General features: G+C 44.5%; 1 protein-coding gene across 3 annotated transcripts in view; it reads right to left on the reverse strand.

Moving 5' to 3' along the window:
- The window catches only part of LOC126108892 (uncharacterized), an 88,299-nt gene that overhangs the window by 44,312 nt on the left and 17,756 nt on the right, over positions 1-26,231 (reverse strand). For all 3 annotated transcript variants that reach the window (XM_049914260.1, XM_049914258.1, XM_049914259.1), the window contains exon 2: positions 4,988-5,157. In XM_049914260.1, coding sequence (XP_049770217.1) covers positions 4,988-5,075 — 88 coding nt within the window. In that variant the 5' untranslated portion in view covers positions 5,076-5,157. The remainder of the gene's footprint in view (positions 1-4,987; positions 5,158-26,231) is intronic.

A 26,231-nucleotide genomic window follows, 5' to 3' on the forward strand; every position in this document is an offset into this window, starting at 1 on the left:
ATACTGACACTTTCATCTACATCTACATCTACATCCATACTCCGCAAGCCACCTGACGGTGTGTGGCGGAGGGTACCTTCAGTACCTCTATCGGTTCTCCCTTCTATTCCAGTCTCGTATTGTTCGTGGAAAGAAGGATTGTCGGTATGCCTCTGTGTGGGCTCTAATCTCTCTGATTTTATCCTCATGGTCTCTTCGCGAGATATACGTAGGAGGGAGCAATATACTGCTTGACTCTTCGGTGAAGGTATGTTCTCGAAACTTTGACAAAAGCCCGTACCGAGCTACTGAGCGTCTCTCCTGCAGAGTCTTCCACTGGAGTTTATCTATCATCTCCGTAACGCTTTGGCGATTACTAAATGATCCTGTAACGAAGCGCGCTGCTCTCCGTTGGATCTTCTCTATGTCTTGTATCAACCCTATCTGGTACGGATCCCACACTGCTGAGCAGTATTCAAGCAGTGGGCGAACAAGCGTACTGTAACCAACTTCCTTTGTTTTCGGATTGCATTTCCATAGGATTCTTCCAATGAATCTCAGTCTGGCATCTGCTTTACCGACGATCAACATTATATGATCATTCCATTTTAAATCACTCCTAATGCGTACTCCCAGATAATTTATGGTATTAACTGCTTCCAGTTGCTGACCTGCTATTTTGTAGCTAAATGATAAAGGATCTATCTTTCTGTGTATCCGCAGCACATTACACTTGTCTACATTGAGATTCAGTTGCCATTCCCTGCACCATGCGTCAATTCGCTGCAGATCCTCCTGCATTTCAGTACAATTTTCCATTGTTACAACCTCTCTATACACCACAGCATCATCTGCAAAAAGCCTCAGTGAACTTCCGATGTCATCCACCAGGTCATTTATGTATATTGTGAACAGCAACGGTCCTATGACACTCCCCTGCGGCACACCTGAAATTACTCTTACTTCGGAAGACTTCTCTCCATTGAGAATAACATGCTGCGTCCTGCTATCTAGGAACTCCTCAATCCAATCACACAATTGGTCTGATAGTCCATATGCTCTTACTTTGTTCAATAAAGGTCGCTATCATTATCTGGACTGGATAAGAGTAGTGTAATCTCAAAACCGTTCTTTACACTCCGCGCCAGGTCAGCTACCTGAGCAACTGACCCATTTAGGACGTCTCTATAGTACTCAACCCTATGATGCAGATCCAAGAAATTTCAGCCTGCTTTGTCACAGAAGTTTCGAACTCTTGAGTCAGTCGTTCCATTCCATTCAGAACGGGGAGTGCACGAACAGTTTTGCACTGCAGCAAATTGAGAGTCTCACTAAAATTAGATGAGCTCTCTGAAGGTTCTCTGCCAGCTGAATAATCCAAGTGTGGCTGCAGAGCACAGTCGGCAGCCAGTAGGACCCCACTCCCTCAGCAGATGACTGAATGGCCTCTTCAGCAGGCTGAATAAGGCTCCCAGCCATACACACTGAGTGCACTTAGTGTTCCCTCACATCTCTCTCTTTTTGCCATTTCCCTAAGAGATACCTTTACTCGCCGTCCATTTGAACTTCCTACTGTTAATAGATCCTACCCTTCAGCGTTTGCCTCTTCCTGACACAGCACATGCCATCAGCTGAAGTGAGTCTGAGTGACTCAGTTTCGGTTTCAGTGGAAGACAGCACCTCAGATTCGTTGGTTAGGGTGATGGGTACCACGTGCTGAGTCCTCCCTGGTCCCTGCCACCCCTGTACAGGTAGCCTAGTCCTGCCACTGACATGTCACTCCCACCAAAGTGGATGAGTGGTGACAGACCATGTACTTCCTGTACAAGCTGCTGACAGCCAAGTGGATGAGCGGTAGGAGATCATGTACTCCCTGTAGAAGCGACAGCAGGAGATGATAGCAACTCAGGTGTCTGTGGTATATCTGATACATGACTGCTGGTAACTCTCCAGAAACACCCATATTCGGTAGCTTCCAGGCGACTGATCTTAACTTATGAACGTCAGCTAACTCTTCCCACTTTCGAGGACGATGTTCACGGAAGGGCTGCAGTGTGGCTGGTGTAATGTTTTACAAAACAGTAAACAAGTATCATTGAAGTAAGCCTGCAGGTTCTTTTTGATCTTCCGGACCAGTTAAGCTCCAAGTATAGCTAGTTACCGTTAAGATCTGAAGCAGTCCGTACGCAAATAAATGTTTCCTTTATAGCTGCAGTAGCACATTCTATAAACGCTACTAATATCGTGAAATGTTTAGAGGATGTAATCGAAAACAAAATGAAAATTACCGTTAGTTTACGGTAAATGCAGCCAATCGAACACGAAATGTTACTTGCAACAAGCGCTACACAAACACTGATTTTCTACGACATACGTAATGCACAACATTGGTAACATACGAAAATTTCCGAAAATTTACGTTTATTCACTTTGATACACAATGAAATAAAACGTTTCTTTGAATGAGGTGGCTACTTCGAAATTTTTATCGAGGAAAAACGTTGATCGTAACTAATGGTATAGCACAAAATACGTTTCTCATGACACACAAGGTACCAAAATACGAAATATACTACGACACAAGCACGGATTTTGATAAAGCTGAAATGTTTAAAATTGATGTGAAGTTTTAGGACGTGACTCTTAGAGGAGAAATTATCTGTCACATCTGATTTTACTTGAAGGAAATAGAGGAAGTCGGTTTGTATACGAAATTATGAGTAAACAGCCATGGGAACTGTCGGATTGTCCATTTAGCTGGTTTCATGTCAAATTTTGCACTTGCGTGTCAAAGATGTACTCTGGAACATGTCCTCAAAAAAAAAAAAAATGCAAAGAAAAGGGTGTACAGTGTGGAACATAACAGAGCTAAAGGTGAGTTGGTAAACCTTTGTGAAAAGTCTGCTGATACGTTCCACAGACAGATTACCTTTATCACTGTAAGGGTCTATGTAATATACAAGGTGATTTTTTTTCTACCATGTACAACCTCTAGTGGTTGATCAATGAGCGGATAAGGAAGAATGAAAAGTCTAATGAAGTCCGGAGATGCATGGTCCCTATGCCAGAGACAATTTATTAAATCATTCTTTGTTACAGAAGCTGCAGTGTAATACCATGCAGCTACACTTACAGTATTCACGGTTTCCTCCTAGTGGGTGGTACTGTTTCTGGCACATCATGACCTAGGATGCTGGAAATCATGAAGGACGTACCGGAAATGGCCAGACACTAGAGTTGGAAGAAAATGTAATGAACACTGTGGAAGGCGACCGCCATATCAGAACCAGGCAGTTGGCCCACCACTACAGGGTAAGCCAGACGACCGTGTGGAACTTTCTCTGTGACGTCTGCTACCACCCTTATGAGTTACAGCGTGTGCAGGACTTACTAACGACAGACTTCCACATCTGTACCAATTTTGTCACTGGTTTCTTCACCAGGTAACCACGATTCCGGGATCTGTGTCGTTCATCCTGTTCACAGATGACGGCACATTTACGTGGAGTGGTGTCTTCAACTCTCATAACTTCCATCTGTGGGATGGTATGCAGAACGGCCATAACAGCGAATCATCAGCATCGGTGCAGCCGGAATGTGAGGACAGGGATAATTGGCGGCCATATTTTGGGACCAGTCTTCCTTCCATGTCGCCTAACTGGCGGCAACTGTTGGCATTTGTTGCGGGTGTCTTGCTGTAAGAAGTGCTATTGATGATTCTAATGGTTATGTGGCTGCTCCATGATGGGGCTCGAGCCTACTTAGCCGTTAATGTCCGGCCGCATCTCAATCGTGTCTTATCTGGTTGGTGGGTTGGAGAAGGTGGTCCAGTTGCATGGCCTGCTCGTTCACCGCATCTCAACCCGTGCGATTTCTGGTTATGGGGCCACCTCAGAGGTATCGTGTACGCAGAGCCCATTCCAGATGTGGAGACACTGGAGCAGCGAATTCATCCTGCCTATGACGCTGTTCGTATGCAGCTTGGCCGATTTGAACGTGAGAGACAGAGCACACTACGGCGCCTATACACGAATGCGTTGAGGCACACGGAAAGCATTTTCAGTACATTCTGTAGTTGTCGGTGCGTGATACAGCGAGTAATAGACTGCAGTCTTCGTAACAGTGTACGATTGAATAAATGGTCTCTAGCGAGGAAATCATTCATTTCCGGACGTAAATTCGTTAGACCTTTCTTGTTCCGTATGCTGTCATTGATCAATCCCTAGAGACTGTACACGGTGGTAAAAATCACCCAGTCTACGCAACATGATGACCAAATGGGATTCCAACTGGAGCTTTCTACAATACCAAAGGCAATGATACACTGATACCCAACGATATTACATACTTCCCTCGCAGTATTCTTATGACTGCCCTGTGGCCCAAAGCAGTTACCCCAACAAGTTCACGCCTGTGTGTACCACGGGTGGGTCACGCCCGACTCTGCCAGTTATGCTACATGCATAACAATAACGTCTGACGTACGTATAGCCTATCATGCAGGAGCAACGAACAGTACTGAATACAAGTTTGTGTGACCCTTGGACGAGAGAGATTTCTGAACAAATGAGGTATAATTATTTTATATCATCTCTCGCTGTTCTAAAAATAGAACCTCGATATATTCAAGTAGGCTACTAGTGTAGTGTGTTTGAATAAGAAAAGCAGGCAACAGGTGGCTCAGGCAGCTGAAGGGAAGCTTGCACACGCTCGCATTCACACGGCGCTGGCGGGGACGTCTCAAACCAGAGATAAGACTACCGTGATTAAATAAACTAGCACCAAAAGAACCACTTGGACCATGAGGTGTTTTTAGTAGTAACGGATGAAACACTTACCTGAGTTGTCGGCTGTTAATCTATGTACGGTGACTTCCGTATACGATTCCGGAAAATAAATTCGTAAGAATCTCAACGTAAAACTTAAACATTTACTTCATTACTTCACAAAAAATTGCTGTCCATTCTCATACCCAGCCTCATAGGAATCGAAAAAATATAATATTTACCTGTAACGGAAACTGGGCGACTGTAGCCACTACATATGACCACCGCCACAAAAATGCGGATGAACCAACCAAAGCCTCTGCGGAACATCAGAGAAGGTCGCAGGTGTCGGGCCAAGTAAAAAAGTTTTCCCTCAAAATAACTTCACCGAACTTGCAGTCTGCTGAAGAACCTGAAATTTTACAAACAAGTGTAATCACAAAACACAATTTTTGCAACTAGCTGTATAGTAAATAAAGAAGCGTAAATTAATCTGAATTACACCATTTTACAAGATGGATATCATTCCGTTATTCCGAATATACAGGGTGATTCACGCAGGCATGCAAATATTTCAATAAGTTATTCTACAAGTAGAACTAAAGAAAAAAGTTCGTGTACAGACAGGTCCGCAAATGTTCAACTACGGAGTTACGGCTAGTGAGAGATTTTGCCTGAAATGATCCAACTTCGGTAATATGTAGCCATCGCAAAACTGTACGAGGTTACAGTAAAGCACGATTTCCATATATTTTGTTGTTATTCATCTGGTGAAACTAATAAAAGATTCTCCAGACGTGTATCTGCAGTAGTTTTTCAGAACATCCAGAGAAGCAAAGAAGTAATTTCGCAAAATTTTTAATTTATTACTTGGCCCGATTTGTTTTTTAATTTCGAGGCGACTGCACAAAGTTTTCAGCAGAAGTTGTAGAGAATTTAATTTTGAAATAATGATGGTAATAACTTTAACTGAAACTGTATGAATTTGTCAGATAATCTGCTTTTGTTAATACCATATCACACCTGAATTCATGTTACAGTGGATAAAACAAACCTCAGTGTTAAGGAAGTTGTACAGTGCGCATACAATTTCACGATACATTCACAATAAATGTTCAAAAACGTATCCACCGAGTTCAATGAATTTAGCTACACATGTATGAAATGATTTAGTTGCTCGTTTCAGTTTCACAGAGTTGTTGTTAATTTCGCCTATTGCATTCACAACGTGAGCAAGTAATGCCTCACGTGTACTGACTTTGTCCTCATAAACTATGTGTTTCAGCCATCTCCATACAAAAATATGCATTGGTGTTAAATCGGGCGATCTGAGTGGCCACAGACGTGTAGCACCTCGACCAATCCATTCATGGCGAAAATGTTCATTTAAATGTGTAGTGACGGGCTGGCGAAAATGTAGGCGCGCCGACCTGTTGAAAATACATCTGCAATCGCGTAGCGAGTGGAACATCTTCGAGCAAGCGGGGTTTTCTTCTTGAAGGAATTATAAGAACGTCTCGCCAGTTACACGTGCTGGGAAAATACACTCCTGGAAATGGAAAAAAGAACACATTGACACCGGTGTGTCAGACCCACCATACTTGCTCCGGACACTGCGAGAGGGCTGTACAAGCAATGATCACACGCACGGCACAGCGGACACACCAGGAACCGCGGTGTTGGCCGTCGAATGGCGCTAGCTGCGCAGCATTTGTGCACCGCCGCCGCCAGTGTCAGCCAGTTTGCCGTGGCATACGGAGCTCCATCGCAGTCTTTAACACTGGTAGCATGCCGCGACAGCGTGGACGTGAACCGTATGTGCAGTTGACGGACTTTGAGCGAGGGCGTATAGTGGGCATGCAGGAGGCCGGGTGGACGTACCGCCGAATTGCTCAACACGTGGGGCGTGAGGTCTCCACAGTACATCGATGTTGTCGCCAGTGGTCGGCGGAAGGTGCACGTGCCCGTCGACCTGGGACCGGACCGCAGCGACGCACGGATGCACGCCAAGACCGTAGGATCCTACGCAGGGGACCGCACCGCCACTTCCCAGCAAATTAGGGACACTGTTGCTCCTGGGGTATCGGCGAGGACCATTCGCAACCGTCTCCATGAAGCTGGGCTACGGTCCCGCACACCGTTAGGCCGTCTTCCGCTCACGCCCCAACATCGTGCAGCCCGCCTCCAGTGGTGTCGCGACAGGCGTGAATGGAGGGACGAATGGAGACGTGTCGTCTTCAGCGATGAGAGTCGCTTCTGCCTTGGTGCCAATGATGGTCGTATGCGTGTTTGGCGCCGTGCAGGTGAGCGCCACAATCAGGACTGCATACGACCGAGGCACACAGGGCCAACACCCGGCATCATGGTGTGGGGAGCGATCTCCTACACTGGCCGTACGCCACTGGTGATCGTCGAGGGGACACTGAATAGTGCACGGTACATCCAAACCGTCATCGAACCCATCGTTCTACCATTCCTAGACCGGCAAGGGAACTTGCTGTTCCAACAGGACAATGCACGTCCGCATGTATCCCGTGCCACCCAACGTGCTCTAGAAGGTGTAAGTCAACTACCCTGGCCAGCAAGATCTCCGGATCTGTCCCCCATTGAGCATGTTTGGGACTGGATGAAGCGTCGTCTCACGCGGTCTGCACGTCCAGCACGAACGCTGGTCCAACTGAGGCGCCAGGTGGAAATGGCATGGCAAGCCGTTCCACAGGACTACATCCAGCATCTCTACGATCGTCTCCATGGGAGAATAGCAGCCTGCATTGCTGCGAAAGGTGGATATACACTGTACTAGTGCCGACATTGTGCATGCTCTGTTGCCTGTGTCTATGTGCCTGTGGTTCTGTCAGTGTGATCATGTGATGTATCTGACCCCAGGAATGTGTCAATAAAGTTTCCCCTTCCTGGGACAATAAATTCACTGTGTTCTTATTTCAATTTCCAGGAGTGTATATATACCACGATAAGCTTGAAAACGTTCTTATCTCACCGATCGAGACTGATTTGGACGACTTCTGTAAAGTTTGGAAGGTAGGAGATGAGATACTCGTAGATGTACAGCTGTGAGGACGGGGCGTGAGTCGTGCTTGGGTAGCGCAGATGGTAGAGCACTTTGCCGCGAAAGGCAAAGGTCCCGAGTTCGAGTCTCGATTCGGCACACAGTTTTAGTCTGCCAGGAAGTTTCATTTCAGCGCACACTCCCCTGCAAAGTGAAAAGCTCATTCTGGAAACATCCCCCAGGCTGTGGCTAAGCCATGTCTCCGCAATATCCTATCTTTCGGGAGTGCTAATTCTGCAGGGTTCGCAGGAGAGCTTCAGCATAATTGTTGTCTGTACAGAAGAACTTACTTGTATATGATTTACATTTTCGTTAATATGTTAGGTAATATTCAACAGCTCATGGCTACAAAATGACCGTGATGACTTTAAGATTATTTTGAACGTAAAGTGTGTATATGGCACAGCCCGTAAATCTGAATATTTTTCAGTGTTACGCGATGCCACAGAGAATATGGAAGGGCATGAATCACTACGCGTGTTGTCTTTGCGTCTTTCACTCTTTGGCATTCCGTCCTTTGAGTTTCGGCAGCTTTCTGTCTTGGAGGGTCGTTCCGGTGATCTCACGAGAGGTAAATCTCAAGAGATCTGGTCGGCGATATAGCCGTGCGATTTAACGCGAACTGTTTCTGGGCGCAGGGCGTTGGACTTCCCTTAATTTACTGAGCTCTGCCCCACACTTTACCTTCGTGTATCATCTGGCATAATCTGAACACAATTATCATCATTTATGTTGGAGTACGTGTTGGAACTTTAGCTTCGTACTTGAGAGCATGAAGGCAGAAGTGAACTTGCAAGGTGATAATTATTGAAGTACACGAAATAAAATAGCCATTCCTTATGAACGGTTTGCCTTAGGACGTTCAAACTGCACGGTTGGCAGCGGGACACGATGAGAATTAGTATGCGTTTGGTTTGGTTTACCGACGGAGCCCACTTTCATTTCGATGGGTTCGTCGCCGCGCTGGATTAGCCGAGCGGTCTTAGGCGCTGCAGTCATGGACTGTGCGGCTGGTCCCGGCGGAGATTGGAGTCCTCCCCCGGGCATGGGTGTGTGTGTTTGTCCTTAGGATAATTTAGGTAAAGTAGTGTGTAAGCTTAGGGACTGATCACCTTAGCAGTTAAGTCCTGTAAGATTTCACAATTTGAACATTTTTTTTTAGGGTTCATCGATAACCAAATTTGGTTCATTTGGGGGATCGAGAATCCGCATTTGGCGATCGAGAAGTCTGTTCACCCTCAACGGGTGACTGTGTGACGTGCAATGTCCAGTCACAGAATAATCGGTGTGATATTCGTTTGGTGACTATCATACGGTACATGAAATTTTTGGAAAATGATATCACCCCCATTATCCAAAGTGACCGTGAGTTCGATAAGATGCGGTTCATGCAAGACGGAGTTCGACACCATCGGAGCTGGAGAGTGTCTGGTTTCCTGGGGAAGCACTCTGGCGACAGCATTCTAGCTCTGGGGTAACCAGAGGCCACCAGCATGGGCCGCGATTGGCTGCCACATTCTCCCGATCTGAACACATGGGACTCCTTTTTGTGCGGCTATATTAAAGATAAGATCTACAGCAGTAACTCCGACACCATTACTGAACTCAAAACGGCCATTCAGGTCATCGACAGCATCGACGTTCCGACACATTAGCGTGTCATGCGGTATTTCGCTATTCGTGTGCACCACATCACCGCCAATGATGGAAGGCGTATCTAACATGTCATAACCTAAATTCGAATACCTGTAGTGACGTTTACACGTTGAATAAAGTGCGTGCACGGCCAGTAGTTTGCGAGCAATTTACGACTTTTCTCATATAGTCCAGTAATCGTCACCCTGTAGATTATGTTGCTACAGCTGATGTTATTGGTTGCATGTGATGAAGAGCAGTGAACGATGAAACTTCCTCGCAGATAAAAACCGTGTGCCGGACTGAGACTGGAACTCGGGACCTTTGCCTTCCACGGGCAGGTGCTCCACCAACTGAGCTACCCAAGCACGACTCGCGATCTGTCCTCACAGCTTTACTTCCGCCAGTACCTCGTCTCCTACCTTCCAAACTTCAGCAGTGAACGATGTTATGCATCGTGTTTAGTGAAGGAAAAAAAAAATTTCTTCAAATGTTTGCACATAGGTTTTGACAGTCACTGCTTTGAGAAATGAAACTCTGCATGCATATGTTCTGCGTTTATGCTGTAATTCTGCTCTTTATTTATGATTGTTTGTTAATAACTTTGCTTAGAATCCACACTGAAGTGAGGTCACCATTCACTTATCTTTCAGTAATATCAATAAATATTTATGAAATTTGAACTATGATCCTATTGTTTTTGTCAGCGTTATTAGCCCTATGGTTTTCTTTTTCCATTTCTCAATACTTCGCCAAACAATCTATAAATTGTTAGACAAATAGATAATTTCTTATCTGCGTACCGGGGCATTAAAACGCCGGTGTGCGACCAACCTCTGTGACACATAAAGGCGAACCAGCCTGTAGTGCAGGTCTGATATTCTGGCATTGCGACGTTCAGCCACCGCTGCCAGAAGGTAGGGAGGCGACTCATTTGTAAAAAAAAAAAAAAATGCACAGTTTAGGATTTATCTCTTTTGAACAGCGAACCGAAAGCACGTAAATTCTCGAATACTTTTGAGAGTAGCGTAATACGAACTTTTCTACTCTCAGTACAGAACTCCAAAATTGGAAAAATAAATTATTTAATGAAGCAATTCAATTATACTGCTCCGCAAGTTCTGTGGACAAAAGAAAATAAGCTGCATGATTGAACGAATAGGAAAGATACATTACATCTGCTGACTTCAAATAAAATGCTAAGTAGTTTTCTCCTTCTGCTGCGTCAGTGAAAGTATTGAAGTGATATGTCCCCACATTACGGCATCTAAATGTGGGATGACAGAGATAACCTACATACCAAACTTTTTTCCCAAAATTGTTTCGCTGAGGAAGATATTACAGTGGTTCCTTATTTAATTCTTCAAGCGAACGTCTGAATGACAGGTATCGAAATAAATGTCCATTGGACACAAAAACTACTGAAATCACTCTACAGAGCAATAGCCACTGGATCTGACAGAATGTCAATCTGTTTCTATTTACAGTGTGCGAAAGAATTTTCTCCTCTTCTAGAAGCAATGTGCCGTATGTCATTTCAGGAGTGAAGCGTTCCTAGATGTGGAATTGTCTCTTTAAAGTTGCTAATTCTATTAGAATTAAAAGAAGGAAATGGAACGTTATCTACAACTTATACAGAAATTGTACTGCAGTTATAAGGACATGAAACGGTAGTTTTGAACCCTATAGCGTACCTAATTGAATGTACACTAATTGTGAAATGTTGTCGAATTAGATGAAGTGATGAGTAGAGAATTAGGTTAGGAAATGAGTCTCTAAACGTAATTGAAAAACTTTGTTATACGGACTAGAAAATAACTGTTGATTTCCGATACAGATGGGATATAAAATGCAGACTGGGAACAACACGGAAGGAATGACTGAAAAAGTGGAATCTGTTAAAATCTGATATCAGTTTAAGTGTTAGTTACTGGTAACAATTTAAGTGTCAGTTAGTGATATCTGTCACGAGTGCAGCCGAGAATGGAAGTGAAACACGGACGATAAATAGTTGAGACAAGGAAATAATAGTACATTTTGAAATGTAGTGCAACAGGAGGACATTGAAGATTGGATGGGTAGATCGAATAACAAATAAGAAATTACTGAATCAAACTGCAATAAAATGTAATTTATGTCACAACTTGAACAAAAGAAGAAATCGGTGGACAGGATAAATAATGGGGCATAAAGGAATCGTCACTTTGCCAACATAGGAAAATGTGGGAGGTAGGAGCTGTGGAGGGAAATCTAATACTGAATACTGTAAACAGACTGAAACGAATGTAGGCTATAAAAGTTATGCAGACATGTTGAGGTTTGCAAAGAACAGATTAGCGTGGACAGCAGCATCGAAGCAGTCAGTATTGGTGCTAAAGGACATGGCTACACCTGAGCGTTGCTGGGAAGTGGATTAATATGGGGTTAGAGTGTGCACTGATGACAGATGACTTTGCACATGTTGCTCTGGTGGCTGCCAGCATTGTCAGTAGACTGGGTATCGCTAGGGATGTCCCACACCTGAACAGATCTGGGACGAGAAGATTGGTACAGCGGATGGGTCTTGGGTGTTGCGATGCGTTGTGAAACACCTCTTGTCACTGGCAGTAGAAATAGGTCTTTGTTAGGCAAGTCCATACAAAAGGTTCCCCTGCCTAAATACTATCTCCAGTAGTTTAGAAAATTTTCCATCAATCATGAACAAGATAGATTGTAACACACCTTCAACACATCGTAAGGACACTTCACACACTTAACAAACGTTCAGCAAAACATGCAATAGATACAAAATAAAATAGAGCAATTTCGAGTTTCAACTACACAGTATTCTCTGTCACTGAGCATTCGGGTGGAGACTCAGAAATCGAACATGTAGTATTCTCGTTGCATGAAAGGACAGACTCTTACTGTATGACTACTACAAATTGTGGAGGATCATGTACTTATTTCAGAAAGACATTACAGTTCGAATCAAGATATGGCCTTAGTACTGTAAGTGAAGAAAAACTCTCTCATCTATCGGCCATTGAATGGACAGGGCCTAATGACGCCAAGAAATTAACCACCATGTGTGCGTATCGATCTCCTAGTGATAGTGTGGACACTTTTCTCATTAAATTAACAGAGGTACTAGCTAAAATCTCAGGTACAAAAGTCTACATATTGTTGTGTAAAGACATAAACATAAACAAAGGTATCATAAATGAAACTGGTAGCATCCTCATAAATATTCTTCAGAGTTTTGGGATGTCCCAGTTGATCAGTAGTAGAAAAATGGTTACGGCGTCAGTGAATGAATATGTTGCCAAAAGTATGGACAGAGAATTGTGTGATATAGCTGTCACAGCGTTTCTGTCAAATAACAGTAAAATCGGGTATGGAAAAATTCGCTACATTGAAAGCTTATGAAACACATTTATCAGATATCAAAATATAAGATTTTCCAAATGAACAAGAAAACCAAACAGGGGATGAAGTGTACAGAAAAAAGGAAGGTAAATGTAAAATCCTCTAAATTCTCAACATAATTTAAATTTAATTTTGAAAAGCCATTTTGAAAATCACCCAATTCAGTAAAATTGTCTTACAGAAACAAATGGATAACAGCAGGTATTAAGAAGTCCTTCCAAATCTTTCATTACCTCATTTGCATTGAAAAGAGTAATAATGAGTCAGAATTATTAAATTCCTGTCGTGGGTGATAAAACATTTGGAGAAAGTTGCTAACTGCTGCAAAAAGTCATAAGTACACTGTTGTTGCTACAACAGCAGAGCATGAAGCTGGTAAAACTCTGCAATAACTAAAATATAAAAGGTCAGTAGGACTAAATGAAGTAACAATCTGTGTACTAAAACAATGCACAGAGGGTGTACAAGCACGCTTAATAAACACAAGAGACAAATTCTTTACATCAGAATGCTTAAAACAGGCAAGAGTTGTACTCCTACTAAAGAGAGGTAACCAGAAGGCATAGAAAATTAGTGCCCATTTCCCTGTTGTGTCCATTCTCGAAAATAATATAAACAATTATGAAAGACAGATTAATGAGTTACCTGGATACATACCAAATTTTGAGTGAATCATTGTTTGATTTTCGATGTAGTAGGAGTACAGAATCGGCCATACGGAAATTCACAAATGATGCTTATCCCCGATGTTATTCAATCTGTATATTGAGCAAGCAGTAAAGGAAACAAAAGAAAATTTCCGATTAGGAAATAAAATCCATGGAGAAGAAATAAAAACTTTGCGGTTCGCCGATAACATTGTAATTCTGTCAGAGACAGCAAAGGACCTGGAAGAGCACCTGAACGGAATGGACAGTGTCTTGAAAGGAGGATATAAGATGAACATCAACAGAAGCAAAACGAGGATAATGGAATGTAATCGAATTAAATCGGGTGATGCTGCGGGAATTAGATTAGGAAATGAGACACTTAAAGTAGTAAATGAGCTTTGCTATTTGGGGAGCAAAATAACTGAAGATGGTCGAAGTAGAGAGGATATAAAATAGAGACTGGCAATGGCAAGGAAAGTCTTTCTGAAGAAGAGAAATTTGTTAACATCGAGTGTGGATTTAAGGGTCAGGAAGGCGTTTCTGAAAGTATTTGTATGGAGTGTAGCCATGCATGGAAGTGAAACGTGGACGATAAATAGTTTGGACAAGAAGAGAATATAAACTTTCGAAATGTGGTCTTACAGAAGAACGCTGAAAATTAGATGGGTAGATCACATAACTAATGAGGAGGTATTGAACAGAATTTGAGAGAAGAGAAATTTGTGACACAACTTGACTAGAAGAAGGGATCGGTTGGTAGGGCATATTCTGAGGCGTCAGGAGATCGCTAATTTAATATTTGAGGGCAGTGTGGAGGGTAAAAATCATAGAGTGAGACCAAGAGATGAATACACTAAACAGATTCAGAAGGATATAGGTTGCAGTAGGTACTGGGAGATGAAGAAGCTTGCACAGGATAGAGTAGCAGGGAGAGCTGCATCAAACCAATCTCTGGAATGAAGACCACAACAGCAACAACATGCTCTTGACAAAGGTGAGTGTGTCACACACAGTTTTTAGATGATTTGACTATAACATTCTAGTAAATAAGTTAGAAGCATTAACGATAAGAGCAGTAGCTAACGACTGTTTCTGATCATATCTAGCACACGGAGTACAAATTGTACAGATAACACATACCTCAAATAAATCTGTCTTAGTAAAGCACTTATCAGCGCCAAAACATATTAACAAAGGAGTGCCTGAGGGCAGCAGTTTAGGAACAATACTCTTCCTGACTTACATCTAAGGCTTTCGCACTATAGTGACACTCATGGAGAAAAAAATATCTTTGCTGGTGACAGCAATATTATATTCACTGAGAAAACTAGGGAACTGCTTACAGAGAAAGCAAACAAGACCCTTAAGGAGGTCTACAATCGATCAATAAGCAATAAAGTGACATTGAACATAAACAGGACAAATGCCATGAATTTCAGTTTGAGGAGTGAAAGAGATCGTATTCAATTAAATGTAGATGGCACCTCTACAGACAATGCAACAAATGGAAAACGTCTAGGATTGAATATTGATTCTCAGTTGAACACGCAAAGGTACTTGCAAACAGAATGTATTCAGCATGCTATGCCCATAGAGACCCGCCATCATTATACACTGATGCGCCAAAGAAACTGGTATAGGCCTGCGTACTTAAATACAGAGATGTGCAAACAGGCAGAATACGTAGCTGCGGTCGACAACACCTGTATAAGACAAGAAGCGTCTGGCGCAGTTGTTAGATGGTACGTTATCAAGATTTAAGTGAGTTTCAACGTGTTGCTGTAGACGGCACACCAGCGATGGGACACAGCATTTCCGAGGGATTTTCCCGTACGACCATTCCACGAGCGTACCGTGAATATCAGGAGTCCAGTAAAACATCAAATGTCCGACATCGCGGCGGCCGGAAAAAGATCCTCGAAGAACAGGACTAACAAGGACTGAAGATAATCGTTCAACGTGGCAGAAGTGCAACACTTGCGCAAACTGCTGCAGATTTGAATGCTGGGCCATCAACAAGTGTCAGTGAACGCACCATTCATCGACATGGGCTTTCGGAGCGGAATGCCCACTCATCCTTGATGACTACGTGACACGAGGTTTTACGCCGAGCCTGGGTCTCTCAGCACTGACATTGTGACTGGAAACTTGTTGCCTGGTCGGTTGAGTCTCTTTTGCAATTGTATCGAGCGCATGGACATGAATGGGTGTAGAGAGAAGCTCATGAATCCATGGACCCTGCATTTCAGCAGGGGACTGTTCAAGCTGGTGGAGGTTCTATAATAGTGTGAGCGTGTGCACTTGTAGTCATATGGGACCCCTGATATATGTACATGCGACTCTGACAAGTGACACATACATAAGAATCCTGTCAGATCACCTGATCGACACATGTCTATTGTGCATTCTGACGGTCTTGAGCAATTCCATCAGGACAATTCCAGACATGAACATTACTGAGCATATCTGGGATGCCTTGCACCGTGCTGTTCAAAAGAGATCTCCACCACCTCTTACTCTTATGGATTTAGGGACAGCCCCAAAGATTCATGGTGTCAATTCCCTCCAGCACTGCCTCAGACATTAGTGGACTCCATGCCACGTCGTGTTGTGTACCAGTTTCTTCTTTAGTGTAAATCAGCCAGCATCTGTTAGGTACGTACTGTTCACATATAAACCCAATTCTCAGTTATGGTATTCTCTTCTGGGGATTAAATGTAAAAAATGGGAACACAATTTCCAGACTGCATAAAAGTGCCATGACATCATTAACCAAGGGTAGTACTCGAGGTCATTGCAAAGATCTTTCCAAAACACAGGGGATTTTAAATGCACCGTGTATCTACATTTACGAATCAGTTGCACACGTCAAAAATAACATTCGTTATTACTGCACAAAGGGCTGGAAGAAGATTTAGACTGAACTTGCCTTTACCAGGAAAAAATTAACAGAATTTTCCATCAAGGAATGAAACTGAACACTAAAATTCCAAAGGAGATTAAGGAAATTGCTTAAACAAATCTATTTAAACAGAAAATGGAAAGGTACCTTTTAACCCAAACGTTCTATACACTGAAGGATTGCTTGGCTAATGCAGAGAACAGTCTGATAAAATGGCTGGTTCAAATGGCTCTGAGCGCTATGGGACTCAACATCTTAGGTCATAAGTCCCCTAGAACTTAGAACTACTTAAACCTAACTAACCTAAGGACATCACACACAACCATGCCCGAGGCAGGATTCGAACCTGCGACTGTAGCAGTCGCGGTTCCGTACTGCAGCGCCAGAACCGCTAGACCACCGCGGCCGGCAACAGTCTGATAATAAAAATGTAACACAAATAATAAAGATAATAAAAAACCTAACATTCGAGGAAACGTTTTCACACCACATTTCCCCTCCCCCCTTTTTGCCTTCCTTTTTCTGGAGGGACTGCTCCTGCCAATGTTGTTTGGCCGGCCGTGGTGGCCAAGCGGTCAAAGGCGCTACAGTCTGGAACCGCGCGGCCGCTACGGTCGCAGGTTCGAATCCTGTCTCGGGCGTGGGTGTGTGTGATGTCCTTAGGTTAGTTAGGTTTAAGTAGTTCTAAGTTCTAGGGGACTGATGACCTTAGCAGTTAAGTCCCATAGTGCTCAGAGCCATTTGAACCTGCCAATGTTGTGTAGTGTATAACAGTGAGACGCTGTCCTCCACCTGAGCTAAGCAGCCCACTCGTTATAGAGGGATGCAGGCTCTGCTTTTCAGGTTAGCAGGTGCGAAGCTGCGGTGCACTAAATGTTCTTGACGTCAGCTGACGGTGTGTGCGTGGCCAGTGCTGTGAAACAACGTGTGTACAGCGTGTTTGGAGTGTGGAGTGAGTGTCAGTGAGAAGTGATTGGGCAGTGTAGCACTAGCGTTTGATCACTGTGAAGTGACCCCTTTGTGAGACAGTACTGCGCCTGGCACGCACGCAAGTTTCCTGCCGAGGCGCCGGCTCACCCGTCAACAGGCCGCCGTTTCCTGATTCTGGTGTGCCGACTTGCCGCGTTGAGGAGGCCGCGAGCTGCCGAAAACGAGGCTGCAGAGTTCCGCGCACCGTGAGCCGAGCTGAGCCGTGTTTACACCTGGAGGACAGTGTGGTGTACTGCGTCCATCGTAAGAAGAACGTGATGTAAACATTACACGATATATATATACGAGGGCAGTTCAATAAGTAATGCAACACATTTTTTTTCTCGGCCAATTTTGGTTGAAAAAACCGGAAATTTCTTGTGGAATATTTTCAAACATTCCCTCTTCGTCTCGTATAGTTTCATTGACTTCCGACAGGTGGCAGCGCTGTACGGAGCTGTTAAAATGGCGTCTGTAACGGATGTGCGTTGCAAACAATGCGCAGTGATCGAGTTTCTTTTGGCGGAAAACCAGGGCATCTCAGATATTCGTAGGCGCTTGCAGAATGTCTACGGTGATCTGGCAGCGGACAAAAGCACGGTGAGTCGTTGGGCAAAGCGTGTGTCATCATCGCCGCAAGGTCAAGCAAGACTGTCTGATCTCCCGCGTGCGGGCCGGCCGTGCACAGCTGTGACTCCTGCAATGGCGGAGCGTGCGAACACACTCGTTCGAGATGATCGACGGATCACCATCAAACAACTCAGTGCTCGACTTGACATCTCTGTTGGCAGTGCTGTCACAATTGTTCACCAGTTGGGATATTCAAAGGTTTGTTCCCGCTGGGTCCCTCGTTGTCTAACCGAACACCATAAAGAGCAAAGGAGAACCATCTGTGCGGAATTGCTTGCTCGTCATGTGGCTGAGGGTGACAATTTCTTGTCAAAGATTGTTACAGGCGATGAAACATGGGTTCATCACTTCGAACCTGAAACAAAACGGCAATCAATGGAGTGGCGCCACACCCACTCCCCTACCGAGAAAAACTTTAAAGCCATACCCTCAGCCGGTAAAGTCACGGTTAGAGTCTTCTGGGACGCCGAAGGGGTTATTCTGTTCGATGTCCTTCCCCGTGGTCAAACGATCAACTCTGAAGTGTATTGTGCTACTCTTCAGAAATTGAAGAAACGACCTTAGCGTGTTCGTAGGCACTAAAATCTGAACGAACTTCTCCTTCTTCATGACAACGCAAGACCTCACACAAGTCTTCGCACCCGAGAGGAGCTCACAAAACTTCAGTGGACTGTTCTTCCTCGTGCACCCTACAGCCCCGATCTCGCACCGTCGGATTTCCATATGTTTGGCCCAATGAAGGACGCAGTCCGTGGGAGGCACTACGCGGATGATGAAGAAGTTATTGATGCAGTACGACGTTGGCTCCGACATCGACCAGTGGAATGGTACCGTGCAGGCATACAGGCCCTCATTTCAAGGTGGCGTAAGGCCGTAGCATTGAATGGAGATTACGTTGAAAAATAGTGTTGTGTAGCTAAAAGATTGGGGAATAACCTGGTGTATTTCAATGCTGAATAAAACAACCCCTGTTTCAGAAAAAAAATGTGTTGCATTACTTATTGAACTGCCCTCGTATATTGAATCTCATTGCTTGTCGTGTCACGTGAAGCGGAAGCCAAGCTGTGTCCAGTACAGTCAAGTACGATAATAGGGATACGTTCTATGCTGTGCTACACGCACGTAGACTGAGCGATAATGCGGGACAACAGCTTTAGCGGCGCATTAAACTTGGACAGCACTGACCAGACATCTCTCCAACTAACCTGCAATGATGTGAGCAGTTGCAGTTCAGATGTAAAAAGAGACGAATAGAGAAACAATGTAGCTTCGAAAGTCATTTAATCTTTAAAGAGAACTAAATAATATTCGGAAAAACTCCAGCACTACCTCACGCTTCATAGCTGATCTGACGGAAAGCATAAAATGCTCTCCTTCTCATGTCACGCAGTATTCTGATTACAAACAAGAGTGATGAAAATCCCTTACTTAAACACAGGGTCAACATTCTGAACGAGCTATGTGTGATACAAAAGCATACTGCAGGGATTTCACCGTACTGTTGGATACTGAAGCACCTGGATGTATTAGTTACAGTCAGTCGTCTGGTAATCTCTTGGCTCCTTCCTTATCAGAATCGGAGACATATATTTCCGTTCTGGAACTGTCACCTGGTACGTTGATAACGAGTCGATCAACAACAGAATGCACGAAGCCACCCAGCCGGCGCATATAATCCTCATCTTTTGTGAGGAGCCAGTCTATATCCCGCCAGAACTCGGCAGTGGCTGTGAAAAAGCTGCGTGCGTTAGTTCCAGTACGTCTGTCTGGCAGTTGAACGGTCTTGTTATTTCTCAGGCCAAATCCCTTAACTTGGCTCCAGATCACTGCTGTTGGTTTCATAATGTAATGGATCAGCGACAAATGTAAGTACGCAGAATTTTTATGGCGTCCTCGATGTTGTGAAAGTCATTGTTTTTCACGTTTCTACGACACTCATCAGTCTGGTTCGTGTGAGACTACGTCTGTGCTGTAAAACAACGGGGATAGTCCAAATAAGTAGTATTCGGTTTTTATTTTAGGCCTAAAAATTAAATTGTTATGTATTGTTAATTTAAGCTACCTTCATTAACAATCTTTCATAAAACTCGATAATTCAGAATTTATATTTCAAATGAAAACAGGAATTTCGCGTGGAATATGTAGTTTGAAAAAATGGCTCTGAGCACTATGGGACTCAACATCTTAGGTCATAAGTCCCCTTGAACTTAGAACTACTTAAACCTAACTAACCTAAGGACATCACACACACCCATGCCCGAGGCAGGATTCGAACCTGCGACCGTAGCAGTCCCGCGGTTCCGGACTGCAGCGCCAGAACCGCTAGACCACCGCGGCCGGCTAATTTGAAAAAGACGAGGTGCATTACTCATAAAAATGATGATTAATTTGGCAGTTACAAGATGTTGGTGCTTGAAATTGAACGAAACAAAAATGAAGATGAGACTTGAACGAGTTGTCCATGAACTGGGGCAAGTTATCAGTACTACACTACCGATTCCGTTATACGGCAAATGTGTATTTGTTTTTATACTGTATCAAATGCAGTCCCTCGGAAAGCGTCACTTTCTGCAGATTTATGGCAAACATTAAGAACAACCTATTTCTCGGCGCTTTCTGACCATGTTCGACACGCGAGTTTCACTATGGAGCAGGAAGCAGCCTCAGTCATTTTCATACTGCGTATTAACAGCACAACAGTACACAGACTGTGACCGTACACGATTTTTGAAATAAACTTGACATAGATAAAGCGTGATTAACAAAGACGTCGATGGCTGTTAATACATTTGAATACGTTAAAGTTTCATTTAACGTTACTCAGTAATAATACACTCCTGGAAATGGAAAACAGAACACATTGACACCGGTGTGTCAGACCCACCATACTTGCTCCGGACACTGCGAGAGGGCTGTACAAGCAATGATCACACGCACGGCACAGCGGACACACCAGGAACCGCGGTGTTGGCCGTCGAATGGCGCTAGCTGCGCAGCATTTGTGCACCGCCGCCGTCAGTGTCAGCCAGTTTGCCGTGGCATACGGAGCTCCATCGCAGTCTTTAACACTGGTAGCATGCCGAGACAGCGTGGACGTGAACCGTATGTGCAGTTGACGGACTTTGAGCGAGGGCGTATAGTGGGCATGCGGGAGGCCGGGTGGACGTACCGCCGAATTGCTCAACACGTGGGGCGTGAGGTCTCCACAGTACATCGATGTTGTCGCCAGTGGTCGGCGGAAGGTGCACGTGCCCGTCGACCTGGGACCGGACCGCAGCGACGCACGGATGCACGCCAAGACCGTAGGATCCTACGCAGTGCCGTAGGGGACCACACCGCCACTTCCCAGCAAATTAGGGACACTGTTGCTCCTGGGGTATCGGCGAGGACCATTCGCAACCGTCTCCATGAAGCTGGGCTACGGTCCCGCACACCGTTAGGCCGTCTTCCGCTCACGCCCCAACATCGTGCAGCCCGCCTCCAGTGGTGTCGCGACAGGCGTGAATGGAGGGACGAATGGAGACGTGTCGTCTTCAGCGATGAGAGTCGCTTCTGCCTTGGTGCCAATGATGGTCGTATGCGTGTTTGGCGCCGTGCAGGTGAGCGCCACAATCAGGACTGCATACGATCGAGGCACACAGGGCCAACACCCGGCATCACGGTGTGGGGAGCGATCTCCAACACTGGCCGTACACCACTGGTGATCGTCGAGGGGACACTGAATAGTGCACGGTACATCCAAACCATCATCGAACCCATCGTTCTACCATTCCTAGACCGGCAAGGGAACTTGCTGTTCCAACAGGACAATGTACGTCCGCATGTATCCCGTGCCACCCAACGTGCTCTAGAAGGTGTAAGTCAACTACCCTGGCCAGCAAGATCTCCGGATCTGTCCCCCATTGAGCATGTTTGGGACTGGATGAAGCGTCGTCTCACGCGGTCTGCACGTCCAGCACGAACGCTGGTCCAACTGAGGCGCCAGGTGGAAATGGCATGGCAAGCCGTTCCACAGGACTACATCCAGCATCTCTACGATCGTCTCCATGGGAGAATAGCAGCCTGCATTGCTGCGAAAGGTGGATATACACTGTACTAGTGCCGACATTGTGCATGCTCTGCTGCCTGTGTCTATGTGCCTGTGGTTCTGTCAGTGTGATCATGTGATGTATCTGACCCCAGGAATGTGTCAATAAAGTTTCCCCTTCCTGGGACAATGAATTCACGGTGTTCATATTTCGATTTCCAGGAGTGTATATCCAATACTTAAGTAGGACCTACTTCCAAGATCATAACAACACCAGTACAGTTGTGCTACGGCTTCTCACTGGTCGTCGTGGTCACGTCGGTCCGCGAACGGCACTGGTCCAGCGCGACAGCCATCCAGCGGTAGAAGGGGGTGAAGCTACGAAAACTAGCAGACGCACTACCCGTCCGCTAGAACGAGTGCAGTCAGTCCGCGCACGAGCACTAGGCAGCGATACCTCGCGCATGCGCAGATGAGGTTACTGCAGTGCATCCTCCTAGTTATTTCCTTATTGTTATGTGTCTAGTGGCTAGTTTCAGATTATCGTGTTCGGGATTTTTCGCATTTTTTTTCAGTAAGCACATGTTCATTGTTGTTGTTGTTGTTGTGGTCTTCAGTCCAGAGACTGGTTTGATGCAGCTCTCCATGCTACTCTATCCTGTGCAAGCTTCTTCATCTCCCAGTACCTGCTGCAACCTACATCCTTCTGAATCAACTTAGTGTATTCATCTCTTGGTCTCCCTCTACGATTTTTACCCTCCACGCTGCCCTCCAGTAATAAATTGGCACATTTTCATAAATGCAGTAAAAAAAAAAACAATATTTTTTACCTGTAGAAATCGTTTTATACCAGCTGTATGTGAAAGCATTTTTGCTAATTGACTGCATCGTGTTCTCGAAATGGAATGGAGCAAAGAGGCGCTAAGCGTCTTAATTTAGGCACACAACGAAGAAATGTGTAAGAGTGACTCACACAACCCTCTGTATTATAATAAGGTATGTCGGCAGTTGTTTATTTCTGAGTAATATACATACAACGCTACGCACTGATTTTCGATTTGTATCACAATGCCGCAGCTTACGAATATTCGTGGTTGATCTGATTGAATCTGTTTCTTTATTGCAGCATGCCAGGAAAGAGAAACAGGCAGTGATAGGCGAGAAAGGCTGTGCAGTTTTGTCCAGTGCGACGAACGGGGACTGCAAAACTGTGACTGGCCCATATATCTCACGAAATAAGCGTCAAACGAAAAAACTACAAAGAACGAAACTAGTCTAGCTTGAAGGGGGAAACCAGGTAGCGCTATGGTTGGCCTGCTAGATGGCGCTGCCATAGGTCAAACGGATATCAACTGCGTTTCATTAAATAGGAACCCCCATTTTTTATTACATATTCATGCAGTGCGTAAAGAAATATGAATGTTTTCGTTGGACCACATTTTTCGCTTTGTGATCGATGGCGCTGTAATAGTCACAAACGTATAAGTACGTGGTATCACATAACATTCCGCCAGTGCGGACGGTGTTTGCTTCGTGATACATTACCCGTGTTAAAATGGACCGTTTACCAATTGCGGAAAAGGTCGATATCGTGTTGATGTACGGCTATTGTAATCAAAATGCCCAACGGGCGTGTGCTTTGTATGCTGCTCAGTATCCTGGACGACATCATCCAAGTGTCCGGACCGTTCTCCGGATAGTTACGTTATTTAAGGAAACAGGAAGTGTTCAGCCACATGTGAAACGTCAACCACGACCTGCAACAAATGATGATGCCCAAGCAGGTGTTTTAGCTGCTGTCGCGGCTAATCCGCACATCAGCAGCAGACAAATTGCTCGAGAATCGGGAATCTCAAAAACGTCAGTGTTGAGAATGCTACATCAACATCGATTGCGTCCGTATTTGTATGCACCAGGAATTGCATGGCGACGACTTTGAACGTCGTGTTCTGTCACTGGGCACAAGAGAAATTACGGGACGATGACAGATTTTTTGCACGCGTTCTATTTAGCGACGAAGCGTCATTCACCAAAAACGGTAACGTAAACCGGCATAATATGCACTATTGGGCAACGGAAAATCTACGATGGCTGCAACAAGTTGAACGTCAGCGACCTTGGCGTGTTAATGCATGGTGCGGCATTATGGGAGGAAGGATAATTGCCCCCATTTTATCGATGGCAACCTAAATGGTGCAATGTATGCTGATTTCCTACGTAATGTTGTACGTATGTTACTACAAGATGTTTCACTGCATGACAGAATGGCGATGTACTTCCAACTTGATGGATGTCCGGCACATAGCTCGCGTGCGGTTGAAGCGGTATTGAATACCATATTTCATGACTGTTGGATAGGTCGTCGAAGCACCATACCGTGGCCCGCACTTTCACCGGATCTGACGTCCCCGGATTTCTTTCTGGGGGGAAAGTGAAGGATATTTGGTATCGTGATCCACCGACAACGCCTGACAACATGCATCAGCGCTTTGCCAATGCATCTGCAAACATTACGAAAGGTGAACTACTAGCTGTTGAGAGGAATGTCGTTACACGTATTGCCAAATGCATTGAGGTTGACGGACATCATTTTGAGCATTTATTGCATTAATGTGGTGTTTACAGGTAATCAGCATGCGTTATCAGGTACACGTATCACATTGGAACAACCGAAATAAAACGTTCAAACATATCTATGTTCTGTATTTTAATTGAAAAATCCTACTTGTTACCAACTGTTCGTCTAAAATTGTGAGTCATATGTTTGTGACTATTACAGCGCCATCCAGCACTAAACGAAAGAAGTGGTCCAACTAAAGCATTCATATATCTTTACGTACTACACGAAAGTGTAATAAAAATGGGGATTCCTATTTAAAGAAACGCAGTTGATATCCGTTTGACCTATGGCAGCGCCATCTAGCGGGATAACCATAGCGCCATCTGGTTTCCCTCTTCAAGCTAGACTAGTTTCGTTCTTTGTAGTTTTTTCGTTTGACGCTTATTTCGTGAGATATTTGTCCCGGTCACGATCAATGGACCACCCTGGTCCATCGAAAACTATACATTGGATAAAAGTAGGGGGTAAGAAAAGTTCGTAAGCTCAAAGAATCAAATGATTCTAGAAGTGACCCCCATTTTTATTTCAGATTTCGATTTTCCATAAAAAAGTAATCAAGCTTTGTGTGAAACATTTTTTAAAACCGTAGACAGATTGCGCTGAAATCTTGAAACAAGTAAAATTGGGGAAGAACTCTAATTTCGAATGATCCGAGAAGGTCCTTTCAAACCGATAAAAAATGTGTACCAATTCTTTCATTAGGCCAAATTCGGCTATTTTTTACAAAATGTATCCCACTCGCCACAGTTTTTGATGGAAGGAGGCGGAATGGTATTAAAATCTCGTTAGGGAACTTTTCACAATTGTATTACTCACACAACTGTGGCGCATCCGTGGCCCAACTGGTAACTATGGCCCAGTAGGTGCACTGCGGTCAGACGTCACTTCACTTTCACATTGTGAACCGTAAACATCAAGTGACTAAAGTAAATTATTCTTTAGCGAAACATGGCTCACTAGCCTCCTACAGAGACTGTTGATATGATGCTAATTGTAGGTGAATGCCATAACAATTACGCTCCAGCTGCGTATCTGTATGCGGATCGTTTCCCAAACAGACGGCATCCAAGAGAAAACGTTATTCGAAATTGCGCTCAATGAGCCCGGAATGGATACATGCACCGTCCACCTCGTTATCGCGAATAAAATGAAAATGACGCTCGTAGCCTTACCGTTCTCGCCTGTGCCCAACTGGATCCCGAAATTAGTACTCGTGCGATTCAGAGACAAACTGGAATACTGAAATCAACTGTTTTGAGGATTTTGAAGCCACATCAATATCACACTGACACAGGGATTAACGCCGAAAGGTATGCATTTCTGCCAATGGGCCTTGGAAATGATAACAGGTGACAATGACTTTTTTAGATACGTTATGTTCACCTATCAAGCCACATTCAAAAACAATGGCGAATTAAATCGCCATGGTTGTCATTATTGGTCCCCTGCCAATCCACAAAGGCAGAGACCCGTTGAGAATCAACACAAATGGTCGATAATGGTCTGGTGTGGAATTTTAAAAGGCTACTTGATAGGACCGTATTTTTTTAACCGAAATGTTACTGGGGAATCCTATTT

Source organism: Schistocerca cancellata, chromosome 11 (assembly GCF_023864275.1).
Source record: "Schistocerca cancellata isolate TAMUIC-IGC-003103 chromosome 11, iqSchCanc2.1, whole genome shotgun sequence".
Classification (NCBI taxonomy): Eukaryota; Metazoa; Arthropoda; class Insecta; order Orthoptera; family Acrididae; genus Schistocerca; species Schistocerca cancellata.